Below are 19,387 nucleotides of genomic sequence, written 5' to 3' on the forward strand. Positions count from 1 at the left end.
CCAGTAGCCAATTTCGCACTTACCGTTTGAACACAGCCAATGTCTCCTTCAGTAGACTTTCCACAAGCTCATGCATGGCCTGAATATTGTTTTCATTGACGCTGGTCACTGGATGCCATTTGTGGCATTAATTTTCCACTCTTATCACAACCATTTCGAAACTTCTGGGCCCAGTCGAACACTTGATTTTGTTCAGAGTAGCAGCACTGAACTGTGCTTGCAGTCTCTTCACAAATTCACTCAATTTCATGCCTTCGTTGGCAAGAAAACGAACAATAACGTGTCGCACATCAGATGCCGCTGTCACAGTGACACTGGCATGACGGACGTTAGTGTAAGGGCCATGTGCATGCCTGTCCCCTCTCCTTTCTTCTGTCACTACTTGAGTCGAATAAACAAGTTCCAGGTTATATTTGCATTACCCTCATACTGAAATGTTTAGTATGGTTTTCTCACATTGTTTTTTTTCCAATTAAATTAGTTCTATTTGTTTTTTTTTTAACTCTGGATTTTATTATTTATGAACCACATTATTTTGTTATGCACAACGTTAATGTTACATTAAGAAATCTGGTTTTCAAATTTGTAATGTCCGCCCACCCACACCATCCACACCGCCTCCTGAACGGTTCAGCATTGAGCACTACCTCCGGTAAACAGACACGCCCGGTTACTGTTTGGTTGCAGTTCAATTGCGTAAGTCGCAGCCAAGAGAAGTGTTGGCGTGTGTTTAGGGGTGTTGGTGGCGCCCCTGGAAGCTGCAGCGAGGAACGACAGCGTGGACATCACGTTCGTCACGTACTGGGTCCCGCCCTCGGCTGAGGCCCAGGTGCTGTCCCCGGCCGCGAAGAAGTGCATCGAGGAGAAACAGTCGCAAGCCGCAGGTAACTAGAGCTGATTCTCCTCTTAGCGGCCCGCCTAGTCACGGGTGTATTGTGTTAGCAAGGCAGGATGATCACACTGTCAAATATTTGTCTCTGATATGTTGGACAACAGAGTTGGAGGGGCAGTATTCAACAGAAAATTTCTAATTTTCTCCATCAGATATATTTTAAAAGAAAACATCAAACTATATGTTTAATCATGTCGCACTATAAAAATTTACTTTATGGTCAGAGATATCACATACTTTTAATTTTAATTTTAATTTTGAAATTAAATAATGCAACACAGCGGTGAATCAAATTTTTTTTTTAACTTATGCTGTTTGTAAAGTTTAAATTAAAAAAAAAATTCCATAAATTACCTAATTTGACAATAAATTTCACTTAATAATGAAATAAATTTTAAGCGATTATTTTTTTAATTTATAGAAATTTTTTTACTCATTTTTTTTCGCAAACGACATGCACATCAACATTATTAATATTTTTTTTTTTTTTTTTTACCTCTGTAACCGGCCATTTGATCTTTTGCCATTTTAAAGCTTCATTGTAGCGGAAATGGAGGTCACGTCGTTTTCGCTACATAAGATTTTGATTGACTGATTGCATCCAAATGCCAAGATATTGTAAACGTTGAAAGTTCCTGCGGGAATGTCGCAGGCCCGGACTGCGCGGGCGCGACGGCCCCCGGGGACAGGGACGGCGGGCTGCTGGTGCACATGGGGCAGGCGACCGTCTACAGGCTGCGCCTCTCCTGCCCCGGCGGCCGTGCCGGCGTGCTGCCCCTGGAGCGCCAGGGCTGGCCGGCGTACCAGGGCCGCGGCGGGCGCGGGGCGTTCCTCCCCAGGCGCCTGAACCACTGAGCCACTGAGGCGGTGCGTCGCCCACGCGTGTCTGTGCTGCTGTTCCGCCATTAAACACTTTCAGCTGTGGCGGAGAGCTTGTCGTGTTTTCCTCTTGACGCTTTCAACACCGGAAGCCTACAACTCACGTAGTTTCGGTTCCCTACCACGTTCGTGCAACTTCGGATTTCTCTCAAAAATTGAAATTAAAAAAATCGAAGGGTTAGGTCAGTCACAACATGCTTGTTTTCATTGGAAACTTCTGATTTAGCGGCTGAAGTGGCGTTAATACCAAAACGCAAAACTTCGGAAATCTTCGGAAATTCTTGCAGGGAACCGAAACTATGTGAGTTGTAGGCTAAAATCATGGCAACTGTTCCTGACAACTGAAAACTTCAAATTTACCCAGCATCAAGTCGTGCCTAGGTGGCCATCTTGATGCAGACTGCTTTTTATTTTTTTGGTGGGGAGGGGAAATCGCAGAAAGTTTTGACCACATCCTAACAGCCCTGCACATATAAAAATACCTTATTGTGGCCAAACTCCAAAGCACAAACTAATAAGAAGCACCGTATTTACTCGCATATAGGTCGGAGCAATTTTACCAGATTTGATGGGAAAAAAATGAAGTGCGACCTATATGTGAAGAAAATTTTTTTAAAAATTCTTGAGGAATTTTTTTTTGCAATATTTTGTTTTAAAATGCGAAAACGTTTATATAGGTATAGGCAAATTTATTTACAATGTACACATGCGAAACCCCTTATTTACGTTACCGTTATTTACGTTTTCCCGTTATTTGCACTATATTCTTCAGGTCCTGTTTAGTTCCCATTTAGTCCAATAAAATACTTTCATGCAAATTACGTCTCTAAAATTGAATCCATCCCGCTATTTACATCACGTAACAACCATAAACAACCAGAAAATACCGTGGGTACTTTAAGAGTAGATAAGATTAGCTAGTAGGCCTAAAAACATTGTGAAAAACGTAACGTTTATAGTCGGAAATGAACATTTTAAATCACAAAATATACGTATTTTATAACATGAAAAGTTGCTTTTATTTCTAAACATGTAATAATTTAAGCCTAGGTGTGTAAAAGTCCGAGTAATTATAGCAGGAGACAATCTAAAATGCACGAGGGAAAAACGTAAACTCATGAATGTATAAATGTGGCTGATTGTTAAGGTCTGATACTGTATTTATGTCACAACTTAGCCAAAATACTGGTACGAGACAAACTTCACAAGATAAAATGAGAGGAGTCTTGGTAACTGTTTTGGATGTATTTTATAATTTAGCAAGTATTGTACAGTTGACGCACGAGTATTGTACAGTTGACGCATATTTTTTAAACTAACCATTTATTTCTGGGGATCGTAAATAATTAATAATTGGTATCAAGACATCAAGATGAACGTAAACTTGAACATGTCCCGGCAGTGAGAAAACTGGTGCGTATACCAATAAACTGGTATTAGAACTGGACAAAACTGGTACACGGGAGGTGGAGCTTATATTTTTTTCCGCTAAGCTCGCATCTATTGGCTGGCTGCTGATGGAAGGTCACGAGTCTGGGCGGAGTGTTGAAAGTTATACTGCGCATGCGCAGCTCAGAGAACAGAGAGAGCCAGCCGGTGGCTACGCCGCGCAGTTACAACAGCTGAACGAGTACAATGAGCTTCCTCCGTGCACGGCGCGCTATTGACGGTAAATTTCCATCAATTTGCGGCCCTTTTTTAAATTTTTTTACTGTGGTGCAATGCATATGTGTAAAATAGCCCGTATTTGTTCTGAACGCTGCAGAATGAGACTGTATTTTAATTAACTTTAATGTATTTCTTACTTTTCTCTTTATTTACACTTTCCCGCTTTTAACACTTTTTTACTTTGTCCCCATGAAAAGTGCAAATAAGGGGTTTTGCTGTAGTTAATTAACCAAGCGAATTTTCATAACAAGAAATCAAACACACAAAAATGGTAAACGAAGGGCGATGTTGCACCCGGATGGCAAACAAGTAGAAAAAGGGAAGGGGAGAAACAATGGTTTCCCCAGCCACTATCTTATCTGTGTCGGGAACTTCCTCACGCGTCAGACCAATCGCACGTTTAAAACGAAAACCGGTGTAGATATAAAAAATCATAACAGGCCTTTTTTATTCGTAATTAAATTTACTACAACTTTTATTCTGTGCATTTTTTTTTCAATACAAGCACTGTTTTTGAGTTATAGTCTACAATTAAAACATTTTAAGAAGTCAGGAATCTAACTTGATTTCAATTTTCTATATTCGGTTATTACGATTACTTGTTGTTACAACAATTTATCATGCCATTATCAGCTCTCGTAGTAGCGGAGTTTCACAGTACCCATTAACTCTTTCGTGCACGGCGCGCCGGCCGTTCGCGTCATTAAATTACCGGTGCGACCTATATGGGGGGAATCTTAAATACCAAATTCAAGACCTCAAATTATGGGTGCGACCTATATGCGAGTAAATACGGTATCTTAATGTTACTAACAGTAACTATGCAGTTATTAATGTGGCATACTAAATTTTTTTATAATTTTGAAGTGAACTTCTTTACAGCCAGGATGATTACAAAAGTGATTCTTAGAAAGCAATGATCAGGATAACTCACTGGCTGAGTGGGGAGATCGATGGCACACTTGCATATTCTTATACTTCTATCAGTGAAGTTTCCCTTATAATGTGCATGGTAGTGGCCATGCAATCATGTTTTTTCATCAGTTAATTTATTTTCAATCCTTCATATTAGCATGCTGCATACAGTAATCACCAGAATATAATGCAATTTATTTGACCAAAACTGCTAAGCCAAAAATTAAGAATCATAATGGCAAACATGTATCTTGCAGCTGGAAGATGTGAATTTACAGTAATGGGAACAGCTTAGTTGAAAAACAACATGCCCTGGCTTCGAACTGCGTCACGTAAGCAACTTTAGACAGCTAGTAATTACTCCTTCCTAAACCTCCGCTTAGTTGAAAAAACTACATGATCTGCTTGTGAACTGTGTCCACTTATGCCACTATGGTCCACTCTTGTTCATGGCTTTCTGGGGGGGGGGGGGGGGGGGTGTCTGCAAGCGTGGCAGATGACATTTTGGAATGCGACTGCTACCACTGCACACCCCTCCCCTCCAATCCCCTCCACACACCTTTCATGGAGTGACCATGTATCACAGCATTCTTTGCTCTCTGACAAATGGCTTATGAACTACAGCCATACAAACAGCTGATAAATAGTGTGTGTGAATTGTGATTTTTACCCCATTAAGTATTTTTCATAAATTCATAATCAAGAAGTTTGGAATCACATTATATTCAACAGTCATGATATTTTCGGTTAAATATGGTACGTAGCAGAAATACTTCAAAATTTGTGGTCATTCATATATAAAAAAAAATCTGAATGGTGTGCAGTGCAAACTAATGACTTTAAGATAAAGAAACATTGCCGCCAATATAATGTACAAGTGCCGATGTGTTCTTACTTAGTATTAAGCGTTAGAACCATCGCGAAAGTGTTGATAAGATGAGAACATAGGACACACATTCGAGCATCGAAGAGTCACTTTTGTGACAGCCTAATTCTATTTATCAATTTAACAAACCACCTGAAGTGAGAAAAGCTGAGTGTAACTTGGCCAAAAAGATAGATGAGGAGTTTAGTGTTAGACTTGCGTATGCAAAAATTAAATGTATAGAACTGTGCTAAGAAAGTACACAGAGATGAAAATCTTTGAGAGGGAAAGAGTGAGTGTGTGTGTGTGTGTTTAATAGAAATATAAAGAATGTAAAGTGTATGCTGTAACACACATAAATTGGAAATCTGATTTCTGATAATTATCCAATGCAAGTGTTGACCAGTTTAAAAATTTTTCACCTAAACTATATCACACACTCATTCAACAGTGAAAAGTCTTCAAGCTGGCATTTTATTAATTGGCACATTCTGTAATTTATAGCGACAAGATTATATGGTGAATTGTGGAAAAACCGAAATAACACAGAAAAGCAACCAATTAACACCAAAATGCAATTAAAATCATGAAACTAAAAGCATTTTCATTCAAAATCTACTGACAAATACCTAAACGTTTACTGTTTTTAATCTTGCAACTGTTATTAGTAGAGACCTGAAAATGTAGGTTTTATTTTTTTAAGAAATATGTGTTATTTTTCTTGGAAATAGGTGTTATTTTCATTGAAAATAGGTGTTATTTTTGTATGGTATTTACCTTTTTTTTTCCATTAAGGATGAAGAGTTGATACAATAAAAAATCATGACTACATTCGAAAAACTGTTGAATTCACAAAACTAAAAACAATGAGTATAAAACAACACACACAGAGTACAGATGCAACCATTTCACCAGCTAAGTAAATATTGTCATTGTTTTATCTACTTGCAAACACTCAAAATTAGCTATCAAATGAAAGCATGGTAAATGTTTCTATATTCTCTTCTTTTAAATTTTGTCTCCTGTCAGTAACCACCAAATTGTAGTGACTAAGAAGGCGTTCGCTGTCAACATTGTTGGTGGGCAGCCAAATGGCCTTAAGTGCTGCCTTTGTGAATACTTCATGTTCCACTCCCAAAGCCATCAGCAATTTTGCTACATCCGGTTCATTTTCATGTTTGACAGCATCCTGAACAGCTTCTTTAAGGAATTCGTAGCCTTTGTACCTAACTGAATTGTCCACACCATTAAATGCAGGGATGTTGTCAAAAACAGACAAAACACTTTTTGTTTCATTTAGCAAAATGTTTTTGGGACTAAACAGCTTGCTAATGGCTTTGAAGATGTGTGCACTTGGCTCAATGTTCATCAGACTTTGAAGTTTGGTCATTGCAAGAGCTGATGAGTTTTGACATTTATGTTTCACTTGTGCTTTGTCGCTTGTCGTAAGAGATGATTCTGACATGAAAGTTTCAAAAGGGGAGTCAAATACACCTTTTGATGTGCCCTCGAAGCCTTTCAGTAAATCACTCAAATACCCGTTAAGGGAATGTGCTGTCGGGTACTGCGAACCTTCAAGCTTTGTGAGAAGGCTTACAATATCAGCTGCGTGAGTTTTCACAAATATGCACTGAGCAAGAACAATTGCCACATCTTTTTCTGAAACACCAGCTACATAGTGAATACCACTATTGTTGATAGCCTTCATTTCATCTAGCTTGAAGAAATTAACAATGTCAACCAAATATTCTGCCAAATAAAACACTGCTCTGAACCACGAGTTCCAGCGTGTTGTTACTGGCATTGGAAACAAATTTGCAGCTTTAGTTGTATGTTCTGATAGATACTGCAAATAATGATGTTTCCTTTTCCGTGTATTAAGAAACGCAGTTTTCACCTTTACTACAGCCTCATTTACTTCTTTCAGTCCAATGGAAAAGCAATTGCCTACCAAAGCTAGTTTGTGGGCCCAGCATTGAACATGGGCAACGTGCTCTCCAAAAATGGACCTGCAACGATGTGACACATTTCGTCATGTAACGTGCTGAGTCTGTGACAATTGCTTGAATGTTCATGAAATTGACACTGTATTTATTAATACACTCAAGAATGGCCTGGGAACATGTTGTAGCATCTGCTTTCTCCAGAATGTTTACTGCAGCTACCTTTACCACTGGATCTGTTAAACTGTTTGACTGAATCTTAAAAAGCACCACAAACACACATCTCCCTTTGGAATCCGTAGTCTCATCACACAGAATATCAACACATTTATGCTGTGCTAATTGTTTTATTTCATCGAAGTGTGCTTGTGCTATCACAGGAACATATTTTTCCCTAAGAGATCTAACGCAAGGCAAGTCTCCAGCCCCTAAAACAAACATGTGAAGAAAATGCAATTAAAATTCCCTATTTTCTCAATCCTTTACAGAACTACATGCCTAGTTGTCACAGATTTGAAATTAAACTTACCTTCAATAAACTCATTCATCCATTCTCTTAAATTAGGATCATCCAGCTTTTCCAAAGGAATGTTGGCTTTTGAGAAAGCCTCAGGAGTTTTAACTGCAAGATTGTCAACTGCCAATTTCCTCCTTTTTGCACTATGTAGGTTGGCAAGTACAGATGTTTGAATCATACTTTTATTTTCAGAAGAGTTTTGTTTTTTCGAAAGGTTGATGTGTTTTTGTGTTTTTGTATGTTTTATCACGGCATCTTTCTTTTCATATGAAATAACACAGATACAAAAACGGCACATAAGAGTTTGAGAATCAGAGGCATAGAGTCCTTCACTTTTGAACTCGGCTGCTCGTTGCTGTACATGCACCGTTGGTTTCGGCATCGTGGACGCAAAAATAACACACAATGAAAACCTAGTGCTGGTACATAATATTTTGAATCTTTATTTCTAGGTCATTTTAACAGACCATGAGCTTGTTTCTAGATAGTAGAACAATTGCTACCACTGCTGTTTATAAAGAAAAAAAAATTCTTTCTGTAAGTACTATCATTTTACCGTATTTGCCAACGAGTGAAAAAAGTAAACAAAACGTTTGCCCACAGAGTAGATAACATCTGCCTACAGTACAACCGTACTAACGTCTGCATTCGTGCTCCAGTCCTTATGTAAGAAAATACCTCAAATGGATTTATAAAAAATTTATAAAAAATATCAACTTCACAACCATCGCCACTCTGCAGTACGCATAATACAAAACTAAAACAAACACCAAACATCCAAGGAACCAAGAGCTAGTCCAGCTAGTTGGTTTGGTGTCTGTGCAGAGTGCGTGAATGTTGTCTAACTTCGATAGCTGGATCGCATACACCGTGCGTACTCTGTCTCGTGTCAAAAGAACTACATTCAATAGCTCGGCACGCACGTTGCCACGCAGTGTTTGTGGCAAATGGCGATAATTACGCTTACGTGATTTGGTTCTGCTACACGACTTTTATTTTCATTGTCATTGATACCAAGAACGGGTTGCGTAATTATACGGTACTTTAAGTAATTGCCTAATTGGTTTAATATTAAGTAAATGGCAGTCAAAGTGTACTAATGAAATTGAAATAAAAAAATAGAACACCAAAAAAAATGCTAAAATTCGCGTTATTTTTCGCTTTATAGCAAATGCTATTTTTTCAGGTCTCTAGTTATTAGTTACTCAGTTTTACATTATGACCTTAGAACATTTTTCAAACACAGAAATAAAGAGATTTATTTAATTTGTTCCAAAAAGTTAGACATGCTTGTTACAAATCATTATATTGAAACAAATGTATCATATACAAGTCAAAATGACACTGTTTTGGAGAAATATGTACCATAAAACATTTAAGTATTATAGTTGTTCAGTAATAAGCTATCTTTATTAAAAAACAGATTTCATGGAAAAAAAAATAACACCAGAATCTCCTGTTTTAAAAACAAAATTGGTCTGAAAATAAAACTTTAAAATCTTGTCTCTCGTGATCCAGTTCCAACTGAGTCGCTAGTTGTAACAAACTGATGCAGATAATCACGCTTGATGAATTTGAGGCACTAAATGTGTAAAACCAGGTATAAATATATTTTATCAACAACAAACATAGGTCCACATTTTCACACAAGTGTTTACTCTGACATTATCATTTGACGGACCAACATCAGATGACGAACAGAAAATCATTGCCACATTACTCTGGCAAGTTGGGTCATCACATACATCATAACTTCTCGTTGAGAAAGAGAGCTTGTATTAATGTTTTACACATAAGGCCAACTAAGGCCAGCTCCACAACATGAATTCAGATTGTGACGGACAAACCTCAACGAAGTGGCGTGAACCATCACAAACTACTTTCTTCGTTGCTTCTTTGCCTTCCCACCTGGGCCCTTCGTTCTGCGCTTCTTGTCAGACCTGTTGAGCCAGAAGTCCCTTTTAGACTCCCACTTGAGCTGCTTCACGCCTGGAACAAAGCAACGCACTTTTGGAGTGGATCTTCTGTACAGCCAGACGAGTGAGTCGCAATGACTCACCAGTCCAAAAATTTAAGTACAATGCTTGGGAGTGGGTGGAACACCAAATCTGCTTATGCAGTTTCCCATCACCATGTCTGATAAAGTACACAGTGGAGGTTTACGATTGTATCATTATTAGCAGGGACAAGATTATACAGTGAATTGCGATAACGCCAAACTAACACCGAAAAGCATGTCATACACCATGTAACCCCGAAATGCAAGTTACCTAAATGCAACAAAAAAAAAAAATCATGAATTTAATCAGCATATGTAATCAAAACTAATCTCAGATTACAAAATTTTATCTATTACTGTATTAAATTCAACTAATGTAAATTATTTTTAATTGAATTAGTAATACAATGTATGTACTAGATTGGAAAAAAAAAGTAGGCTGTTTTTTAATATTGAAACTATTATAATTAATTTTTACATTACTACATTGAAACATTTTACAAACGCACATGTACTTGCCGATTCATTTCTATTGTTCCCAGTACGTATACATTTGTAATAAGCATGTCTAAGTGCATTAGGTACTGTATTACCCACCAGAAGAGCCGCCCCTGCGTATGGGTGCAGCTCTAATTTGGGTCGTGAAATTACAACTCTTTTTCCGTAAGGGTCGTCCTTAAGTAAGAGTCGCACCATATATCTGTCCACAGTAGAGTACAAGTGGAGACTTTGTTCCTTGTCAGCTTATTGGTGCGTAAGAAACAGGGCACTGGTGTTAATCCTCAAACCTTTTTTTTTTTTTTCCTGCTTTCTGTGCTGCTTTATGACTGTGTACTAGGGAGTGAGGCCAGCCCACTTTTATCCACCTCCCCCCATCTGATTGACAACCCCTCTTAGTAACAAGAGACAGCGTGTACCCCTTCCCAGCTATTATATATTTTTTTTAACCCGTCCTTCCAGAATTGGGAAAAAAAAAAAGTAAGCTAACCTTTATTGTCAGTTTCTTTTATAAAAACTAGAACCACACACACGTTACAGTCAGCGAGAAGAGAAATTCGTGGCGGAGCTGAAGAACGTATAAAGCCTGACTTTGAAGTGTGACTTTCAAAGCACCAACAATGGCTTTAGTTTGGTCATGGAATGTTAAATTTGAAAGCTGAGGAATCGTGCAAAAAACCATTATTTTGGTTCACAGCTGAGTTTTAAAGTGACGCAGACGAACAGATAAAGGTTATAATGTTTAAAAACGTCTTTAAAAGAAAATTTACACATCAGCTTCGTATTTCCGTTAATTAAATAAGTAAAATAGTTAATTTCCGAAGAAATATTAGAGTCCTACTTTAAAATACACAGTTTTATATGGAAAAAAACCTACACAAAGCGCTCGGAATCTAATAGCGGGACCAAAAACATCATGCGACGTTTACGCGAAAATTTTTTAATCCAAATTTTGACGCCCTAAAATATGGGTGCGACGATTATGCGATAAAAGAGGGTAATTAAGCTTTGCTGAGAACAATATCTGCAACTCGATTAGACTTTGCAAATATTTTGAACAATTAATTTGATATGCACATCACATCACAAAACTAGCATAAGCACAGGTCTAGCTAACATGTTGTCAACAAAGTTGTTCAGATGGAAACCATGGCCCGGTGCATTTTTGTGAAACAATTTGTATTTTCACAAATTTATTGCAGCATATTTAAATTCAGTTTAACTTTTCAGGCCTTGGGAGATGAAAACTTTTAAACCAACAATTGATAAGTGTTCCAGACAAACACTGGTAGCTTGTTGAAACTATAATATTTTACAGGCAAAATGCACTTGCCTGGTATTTCGTAAGAATTTGTATCAGCGTATAAAGTTAAAGTTAACAAAAAATATAAGTACATGATGTTGCATTGAACTTAACGAAAAACACTTTCATGGATGGCAGCAATACTGGCAAAATTTGTTTCCTTAAGAATTTTTAGGTGATGAGAAACTATATCTCTAGTTAAGATAATTGATGCCACTGTGAAAAATGCATAATGGGTAAATTATATACTTGAAAACAGATATTACATACAGTTTTATGAGCTACTTATGAAATATTTCTCTCTCATATTATTATACAAATCATAATGTACTTTAATAGCTGTCAATGAAAGTAAATATAAAAATACTTTGTATTTACAAAAGTGATGTTTTAATAAGGGGTATTATTGTAATTAAAGAATTACCCCCTTTAAAAAAAAACTAGTTCCAAAAGTTTTGATAATGGAGAGGTGTTACTGCACATGCAAGAAAAAAAACTGTTTACAACTTACCGGCATTGTCTTTGTTTGAAAATTGACCCGTGTGGCCAGACACACCCTCATCCTGCAGAATCTCTGCGAACTCGTCAGCCGAGGCAAACATACTCCTCATGTCGACGCCCTTCTTTCCCTGTCGAACACACCACACCGAGAGTCACCACAACGCTTAACGCATCACTCGTACAGTCGCGCGTAAAAAAAAAAAAATTAAGTCGACGTACCTTTCCTTTTGTTTTTCTGGACGACTGCGGGAGGTCCTCGCTTCCAAACTGGAGTTCCTTCAGTTCGTTGATTATGTCTCCTTCACTGGCGTTGTCGTCGCTATCGAACACGATGTCGCTCGCATCGTCGGCCATACTTCCAGCATCGTCACCGCTCCCGCCGTCAAAGTCGTCTTCGTCGTCGTCCTCAGCCGACTCCTCGTCGCTGCCAGCCTCTGAAAAATTAAAAAAAAATCAAATTTCTGATCTATTTGACACAACAGGACCGGTGCAATATTGTTCAGAAAAATTATGTTAGTTCTAAACTTCTGTAACAAATGACAATTTTTCTTTTACTCCCTTAAAATTTATATTTTATAGCTCATTCTTCAAAACCTAAGAATTTTCTTATTTTTTTTAAACAGTTTTAAGCTCCAGGGCAATGTCGTAAAGTAGGTGCTCATCGTAAAATAAATAAATAAAAATCTAGATTTTTTTTAAAAGTATTACCTGTACCTAAAACACTGTTTATTATTTTTAATGTCGCCTACCTAATAAACTGTTTCACATCAAATTACAGTGTTACTAACCAAATCCAACCAATCGTTAACCGTTTTAATCGTTTTACAGTATTTATTTATTTAAATTTGTAACAGTCATAAGACTTTAATAATACCCAGTAATTACTGCAAAGGTACGGACTCCCACCACCGTCAGTACCACAGCAGGCAAAACATCCGTAGATGGCCAACACGAGGGCAGAGTTCAACACATTAGCAGTGATAACAACAGATACAAACAAACACTGTAAATAAAGACAAACCAAAACTAACACATTGCTTTTTCTTAATTATTTAATTAAGACTCAAACTAGAATATGGATCTATAATGTAGAACAGTATTAACATCACTGATATCAAAAAATTACCAAGTGCAAATAAATTTTTTTAAAATCATAAGTTTGGTATGACTGTCAACACAAATTATTGTCTATATTGTACACACACACACACACGCATGCACAAACGCACGCATGCACACGCACACAAAAAATACATGTTTTACTTCTTTCTACTAATAAACTAAATCTAAAAAAAAATTGTAGCATCTGTCAATCCATAAATTATAAATTTATCGGTAGATTTTTTTATAATATACTTTTTTTCTTTTCAATTTTACTGTTTGTGTTGCTGTATGATTTTATTTTAATACTTTGTGTAAATTATGTGTGTTTGTATTTGTTCCATTCTGTCTTGTCTCTGCAGGTGTGTTACAGTCTCTCCTTGCGTACACTGGCCAACTGTGGCTATGTCTACCTGTTGCAGGTAGTGCTTGGTGCCAACGCAGGGGGAGTGTGTTAGTACCTACCTTTAATGACCAGTGTCCACCGCTCAAGCCCTCTGCTGTTGGTGGGCATGTGACTGCTGCATATAAATAAATAAATACCCTGTTTTATCGCATAATAGTCGCACCGATATTTTAGGATGTCAAAATATGAATTAAAAAAACCTCTCGCATAAACGTCGCATTATGTTTTTGGTCCCACTAAAACAATGTATTTTATAGTAGAAATCTAATATTTATTCTAACACTACAACTTCTTTAATTAACGGATACGAAGTTGTCCGATGTGTAAATTTTCTTTTAAAGACATTTTTAAACGTTATAACCTTTATCTGTTTGTCTGCGTCACCGCGGTGTGCCGCTTATAAACATGTAGCCAGCGCTAGTTGGCGTCATTCATGTTCGGTTATGTTGCTTCCCGTATAGAGCGCACGCACGTAGTCGAATGCCGATTGCATGCAATGCGCGCTCTCTGTCAAGAGCTGAGTTAACTACATTTGTTGGCCCACACTCTTTCGTAGTGTGTACTGATAGTTATGCTTTAGTTCAGGCTCGCATTCACGTTTTGTTTTTCTACTTAAAGTTGAAGAAAGGTTTTCGTTGCATGAATTATTAATTTGAATTGTTTGGCGTGCTTTTATATACTCCAATTTTTTAAATAAATGTACTTTCCATGAATGGGTTTTGTTTTTATGAATAATTCACCCCCCCCCATAAACGTTCCACCCGTGCTTTTCCACGTTCCACCCGTGCTTTTCAAACTTGATTTTAGTATAAAATGTGCGACGATCATGCGATAAAACACGGTAAATGACTAGTATAAATGCACACGAGGCAAAAAATTTCAAAACACCAATAAAGGACTGCTTTACCACCGGACTTCTTTTTGCCTTTCTTAACGCCGCTTGCAGTTTGAGTGGAGATGTGATCGGCGAAATCCAGTGACTCCTCTGCATTTTTACTGCCAGACAACTTGTCCATCATCTCCTCGAACTCATCACTAGCGACACTGTCCGCATCACTGTCTTCTTCGTCTTTCGCAGTCTTCGACTGTCTCGCGTACAGGTACCTGGCCACAAGAGCAAACAATTCTGTACACTGTGAAAACAATAATATTAATAAAACTAAAATAACGAGTTTATATCTCAGTATAAATACAACCCCATATTATTTTGAAAAAAAAAAAGGTTGTTTGTGTGTGACGAGTACTTAAAACTTTAAATGATAAAGTTTTGTTTCAAATCGAAAGCACCACAGTTACATTATTTTTATAAGTAATTGCCATCGTAAATATTGCAGGTCTCTACCTGTATAAAATATTTTCAAGACTTGTGACATAACACCTCTCAAAAAAAAAAATTTCCAATGAAAAACTTGTAGTCTCATTGCCTGGTGGATCCTCCTTAAAAAGTACATAAAAAAAGGGGGTTGTCTGTAAAGTCGGTTTACGGACGATAATTTTACGTGATAACGTCATAAGAAAACATTGATGAAAAATTGCATACTTTTTAATTTTCAAATATTATTTACAGTTTTTGCAAATTTAATTTAAATAATTTGTTTAAATATAATCACAAACAACTAGTTATAGAAATAAACTGAAATCAAATCAATGTCAATAAATTGTTAATTTGTAATGACGAAATTGGACAAAAAATCAAATTTTATAAATTGCTGCTTTTAAGGGGATTGGTGCAGGACAAAAAACAGTCATTCGTCAGAATTTGTTGGAAATGAGCTTAAGTGTTTCATAAATGCTTGTTTATTACTACTGTATGGCCAGCCAGCACGTATATAAGCTAGCGGGTGAGATTTGGCAAGTTAGTGGCGAGAGAGCTTCTGTGAGGGGAGGTTGTCGAATGTTGCAGCTCTGAGGCCTGCCATCTAGCGGGAATCTTTCGAAGGTCTTCCACAATATCGCCTTTCTCTCTCTCTCTATCTCTCTCTCCAACACGGACACCCAACCAGCTCTTATCGCTTCCCATCTCGCCTTATCCTTCATTCTCGGATCAGGTAGCCGCCCTTCCCCGCGTAGACTTTCGTGTTACTCCAGGAAACCAAGACAACCTGTGAACAATTTGTCCAAAGCTGAATTTTTGTACTGTGGTAGAGTTGACTATGCTTAATAACATACCGAAAGTTTACCGCTGTAGACCTTGTGCGTTATCACCGAAAATTTGCATTTAAGTCCTAGGTGACAGCAACTTGCATCAGTCCATTAAAATGCTACCCATTTATACAGTTTTTAATTTAGACTGTCCATAAACTTACCAAAATAATCTAGAAACTTTAATACACCCATTAATGTTAGAAAAATTTAAATTTTTAATATATATGATATAAAGCGATTAATTCACGACATATTTTTTTTTTATCTTTGCCACCCAGATAAAAATACGATTTACACCGATTTGAAGAGCCCAATGCGAAAAAAATGTCTAAATAAATGTTTTTAATTATACTTTTAGCTTTAATATAGTATATTTATAAAGAGTCTAGCATAATTAGTTGCCTCATTAAAGCTGCCCGAGCGTTGCAGTGTACTGCGGCCGTACTGATCTTTCACGGCCGGCGTGCTTAGAAACACGCTGCGTACTGCGACACTCAATAAACTTGGTATTATTTTGGGATTACTTAAAATATATTTAATGCATATGATAGGGTGTATTCATGTTACATCTATTGAGATATACATATTATTTTTTTATATATGAATGATTTTTGATACAATAAAATTAACAATAAACAATTTCTGCTTGGAACTTGTAAATCAAAATTCTAGAGGACCTCTGGTTTTATATATGTGTGTACGTATTTTGTTACAAAAATTTTATTATTAAAAATTATTTTAATACCAAAAAATATAATTATTTTTTATTTCTAATACATTATATTATTTTAGATCAGAACTGTGCAAAATTTTAATGTAGCCTATATTATAAAATATATATATATTTAATTGTATGAAATTATTTTACTATATAACAATTGAAGAAAACGATACACCGTTAATGTGCTTATTGAGTTTTGTCACTTTTATAACATAATTCGGATGATAATTTTATTTTTTTCCAGAAAATAAATAATACATAAGTTGTGTTGTAAAATGTATTGATAGAATTACATATTTAGTAATTTTTTTTCTAAGTTAATTCATTGGAGTGCTGCGCCTAGCTTACTTCGTTGAATTGCTAGTGGCAAAGAGCGGTGGTGGATGTTTTTGCAAGAGTTTGACCGTATTTTATGACCCCAGCTGTGAGAGGGTGTTCGTCCCAGAAATCCTAACGGTCAAGGAAAATAGCCCTTCTCTGTAGTCACGTACGGGTCTGCTACTCGCGCAATATCGTCAGTTTATCACAACTTTCCGGGAAGTTCTATTGTTGTTATTTATTTATAATTTAGAAATTAAAGAGTCGATCATACTAACATTTTTACCTAAGCAAATTGCATCCTGGAAGATTTTTATCTACGTTTGCAGCAAAAATCACTTGCAGTTAGGAAACTTTTATTCTTTCAGAGTAAAATTCAGTCTGGAATTACCATACATTAAAAACCTTAGTTTTCTGGAGCAAAAAACGTCCCAGCACGAGCGACTTTAACACTGCTGCACCACACACTACGCAGCTTGAAATACATCAGTGGTCAGACTATTGTACCAGACACTCAAAATATACACATTTAAACCTTAAAAAAAAAAAAAAAAACACAGACAATATTTATGAAGTGATTTTGACGTTACGCTCAACATGTAGTCAAATTTCTATAAAAAAAAATATATTTTTTTTCTTACCTTTTATGATTAAAATTACCAATTTAATAATAGGACGTTTTAACTTTGAGGTGTTTATCACAGTTACCATGTAGGACATTATTTTATATTACTTTGGTGCCATAATGAGAACCGACTTAAAAAAGTATTAAAGTTATTAAATTTACGAAAAATTTTTGTGGATCATTGTAGAAATTATCATTAAGGACTCAACTGCTCATTTATTGGTGTGATCACAAGGTTTCATCGGTAAACTTTTGACGTGTTACTAAGAAATGTTCATTCTACTACTGTACAAAATTTTTCCTTTGGGACAATTTTCCCTGTATTAAAAATTTTTGTTTCTTAACAGCGAAATTCGTCTCGACCCGAACCTACTTCGACAACCTCGCAGTAGTATACACTACGCGGCTCGGATCGCTTTAGTGGTCAGACTAATTGTATGAGACACTTAAAAAATATACCAATTTAAAGATGAATAAATATGCAACAACGATTACTTTAAGCGATTTCCACGTTGGGCTCTTTAAGTTTATGTAAGATGTATTTATATTTCCTTAAAATTGAATGAAAGTGAATTCGTTAACTTTAATGATTTAAAAGGTCTATTTTATAGAAACATGTTAAACTTTGTGCTTTTTATCACTATCCTCAGATAGGGCAATGTTTCTAGATTATTTTGGGTTCCATACTGAGGTCTACTCCATAAACTGCATTTGCAATATCCATTATTGTGGATCGTTGCAAAAAAATTTAATTTTGGACTTAACTACTCGTTTTCGGTGTGACACACAAGGTTTGCGGCAGTACTTACACTTTTGACGTGTTACTAAGAAATGTTCATTCTACTGCTGTACAAATTTCGGCTTTGGGATAATTTTCTATGTATTAAAAACCTTTGTTTCTTCACAGCGAAATTCGTCCCGACCCGAGCCTACTTCTGCAACCTCACAGTAGTATACACTACGCGGCTCGGATCGCTTTAGTGGTCAGATACATTGTACCAGGCTCTCAACAAATAAACTAATTTAAAATTTAAGAACTAAATCGTGATCGTAAATTGGCCGCCATGGTGATTTGCGAATTTATGGAGAAATAAAAGCAGTTAAAATCTTATGTAGTTTCCAAGAGACATTATTACATCACCAATCATCTTAAGTAACAGGTTTACAAAATTTCAACATATTCATTAACTAGTCAGTTTTTTTTCAAATGTGTTAGTATTAACAATCTGGACCATATCTAGTCGGTGAGGTCTGTATTGTTACAGACTATCTGTATTCCGGTATTTGGATTTTGAAGCTACTTAATGATTCGCTTTCAATGTCTATTAAAATATACCTAATGCTAATTGCAGGAATATTTCTACTCGATTTCAAAATTATAATTCCTGAACATTTGTAGCGGACACATTTCAATGTAACACTCACTGATTTTCGAGTTGTGTTGAGGTTTCGCATGCCACTTCGTGTACACGAGATGGCCCCTGCTCTGGTAACAATGAGTAGGGACACCTGTATTTCGCGAATACATTTCGTGTCAAGGTATTTCACAAAATACTGTAGCTTTTTATAAGAGGAAAGGCAAATTGTGAGGGTAAAACAGTACGGTGACCACATTCTCATTGGCCCCGTCAAGAGCGGGACGACACCTCTCACCGACCTCAGACAATAACCACAGGAGAAAAGCTACAGAATTTTGTGAAATACCTTGACACGAAATGTATTCTCGAAATACAGGTGTCCCTAACAATGAGTCATCACAACCGGTGCCGTCTGTACGAGCGTCTTCACAAGTTATCCTGAAATATGTTCTTAAATATTAATTCAAGTGAATTCTTAAAATCCTACACACCTTATCTTAAGTGTCGTAAATGAATCGTTATATTTTGTAAATCCATATAATATAGGAGCCACCATGGCGCGAAGCGATGGACGCGATACGAATAATATTTTTTTTACCAACCACTACATCAGTAAATATTTGTGGTTTCCATTCGCTATGAATTCAAGCATGTAACATTTGTACTGCTTCTTCAATTCGGCCACAGTTAAATGGGAGGCTCTGAATCCCTGAAAACTCCTCAACAAAATCAA

The 19,387-nt window shown here is 36.6% G+C and overlaps 2 protein-coding genes across 3 annotated transcripts in view; one reads left to right on the top strand and one right to left on the bottom strand.

Annotated features, from left to right (window-relative positions):
* LOC134538795 (uncharacterized) overlaps nt 1–5,817 on the top strand; it is a 39,743-nt gene extending 33,926 nt beyond the window's left edge. Inside the window, exons 10-11 of the mRNA XM_063380286.1 lie at nt 735–884; nt 1,545–5,817. Coding sequence (XP_063236356.1) covers nt 735–884; nt 1,545–1,747 — 353 coding nt within the window. The 3' untranslated portion in view covers nt 1,748–5,817. The remainder of the gene's footprint in view (nt 1–734; nt 885–1,544) is intronic.
* Nucleotides 5,818–7,244: 1,427 nt separating this feature from the next.
* LOC134538861 (CCAAT/enhancer-binding protein zeta) overlaps nt 7,245–19,387 on the bottom strand; it is a 59,210-nt gene continuing 47,067 nt past the window's right edge. Inside the window, exons 13-17 of one of the 2 annotated variants that reach the window (XM_063380428.1) lie at nt 14,395–14,591; nt 12,200–12,414; nt 11,991–12,108; nt 9,527–9,668; nt 7,245–7,590 (exon numbers count right to left, since the gene is read on the bottom strand). In XM_063380428.1, the coding sequence (XP_063236498.1) occupies nt 9,556–9,668; nt 11,991–12,108; nt 12,200–12,414; nt 14,395–14,591 (643 nt within the window). In that variant the 3' untranslated portion in view covers nt 7,245–7,590; nt 9,527–9,555. Of the gene's footprint in view, nt 7,591–9,061; nt 9,669–11,990; nt 12,109–12,199; nt 12,415–14,394; nt 14,592–19,387 lie in introns of those variants that run through there. The other variant, XM_063380429.1, reaches the window with a different exon arrangement.

This window comes from Bacillus rossius, chromosome 14 (genome assembly GCF_032445375.1).
Source record: "Bacillus rossius redtenbacheri isolate Brsri chromosome 14, Brsri_v3, whole genome shotgun sequence".
Classification (NCBI taxonomy): Eukaryota; Metazoa; Arthropoda; class Insecta; order Phasmatodea; family Bacillidae; genus Bacillus; species Bacillus rossius.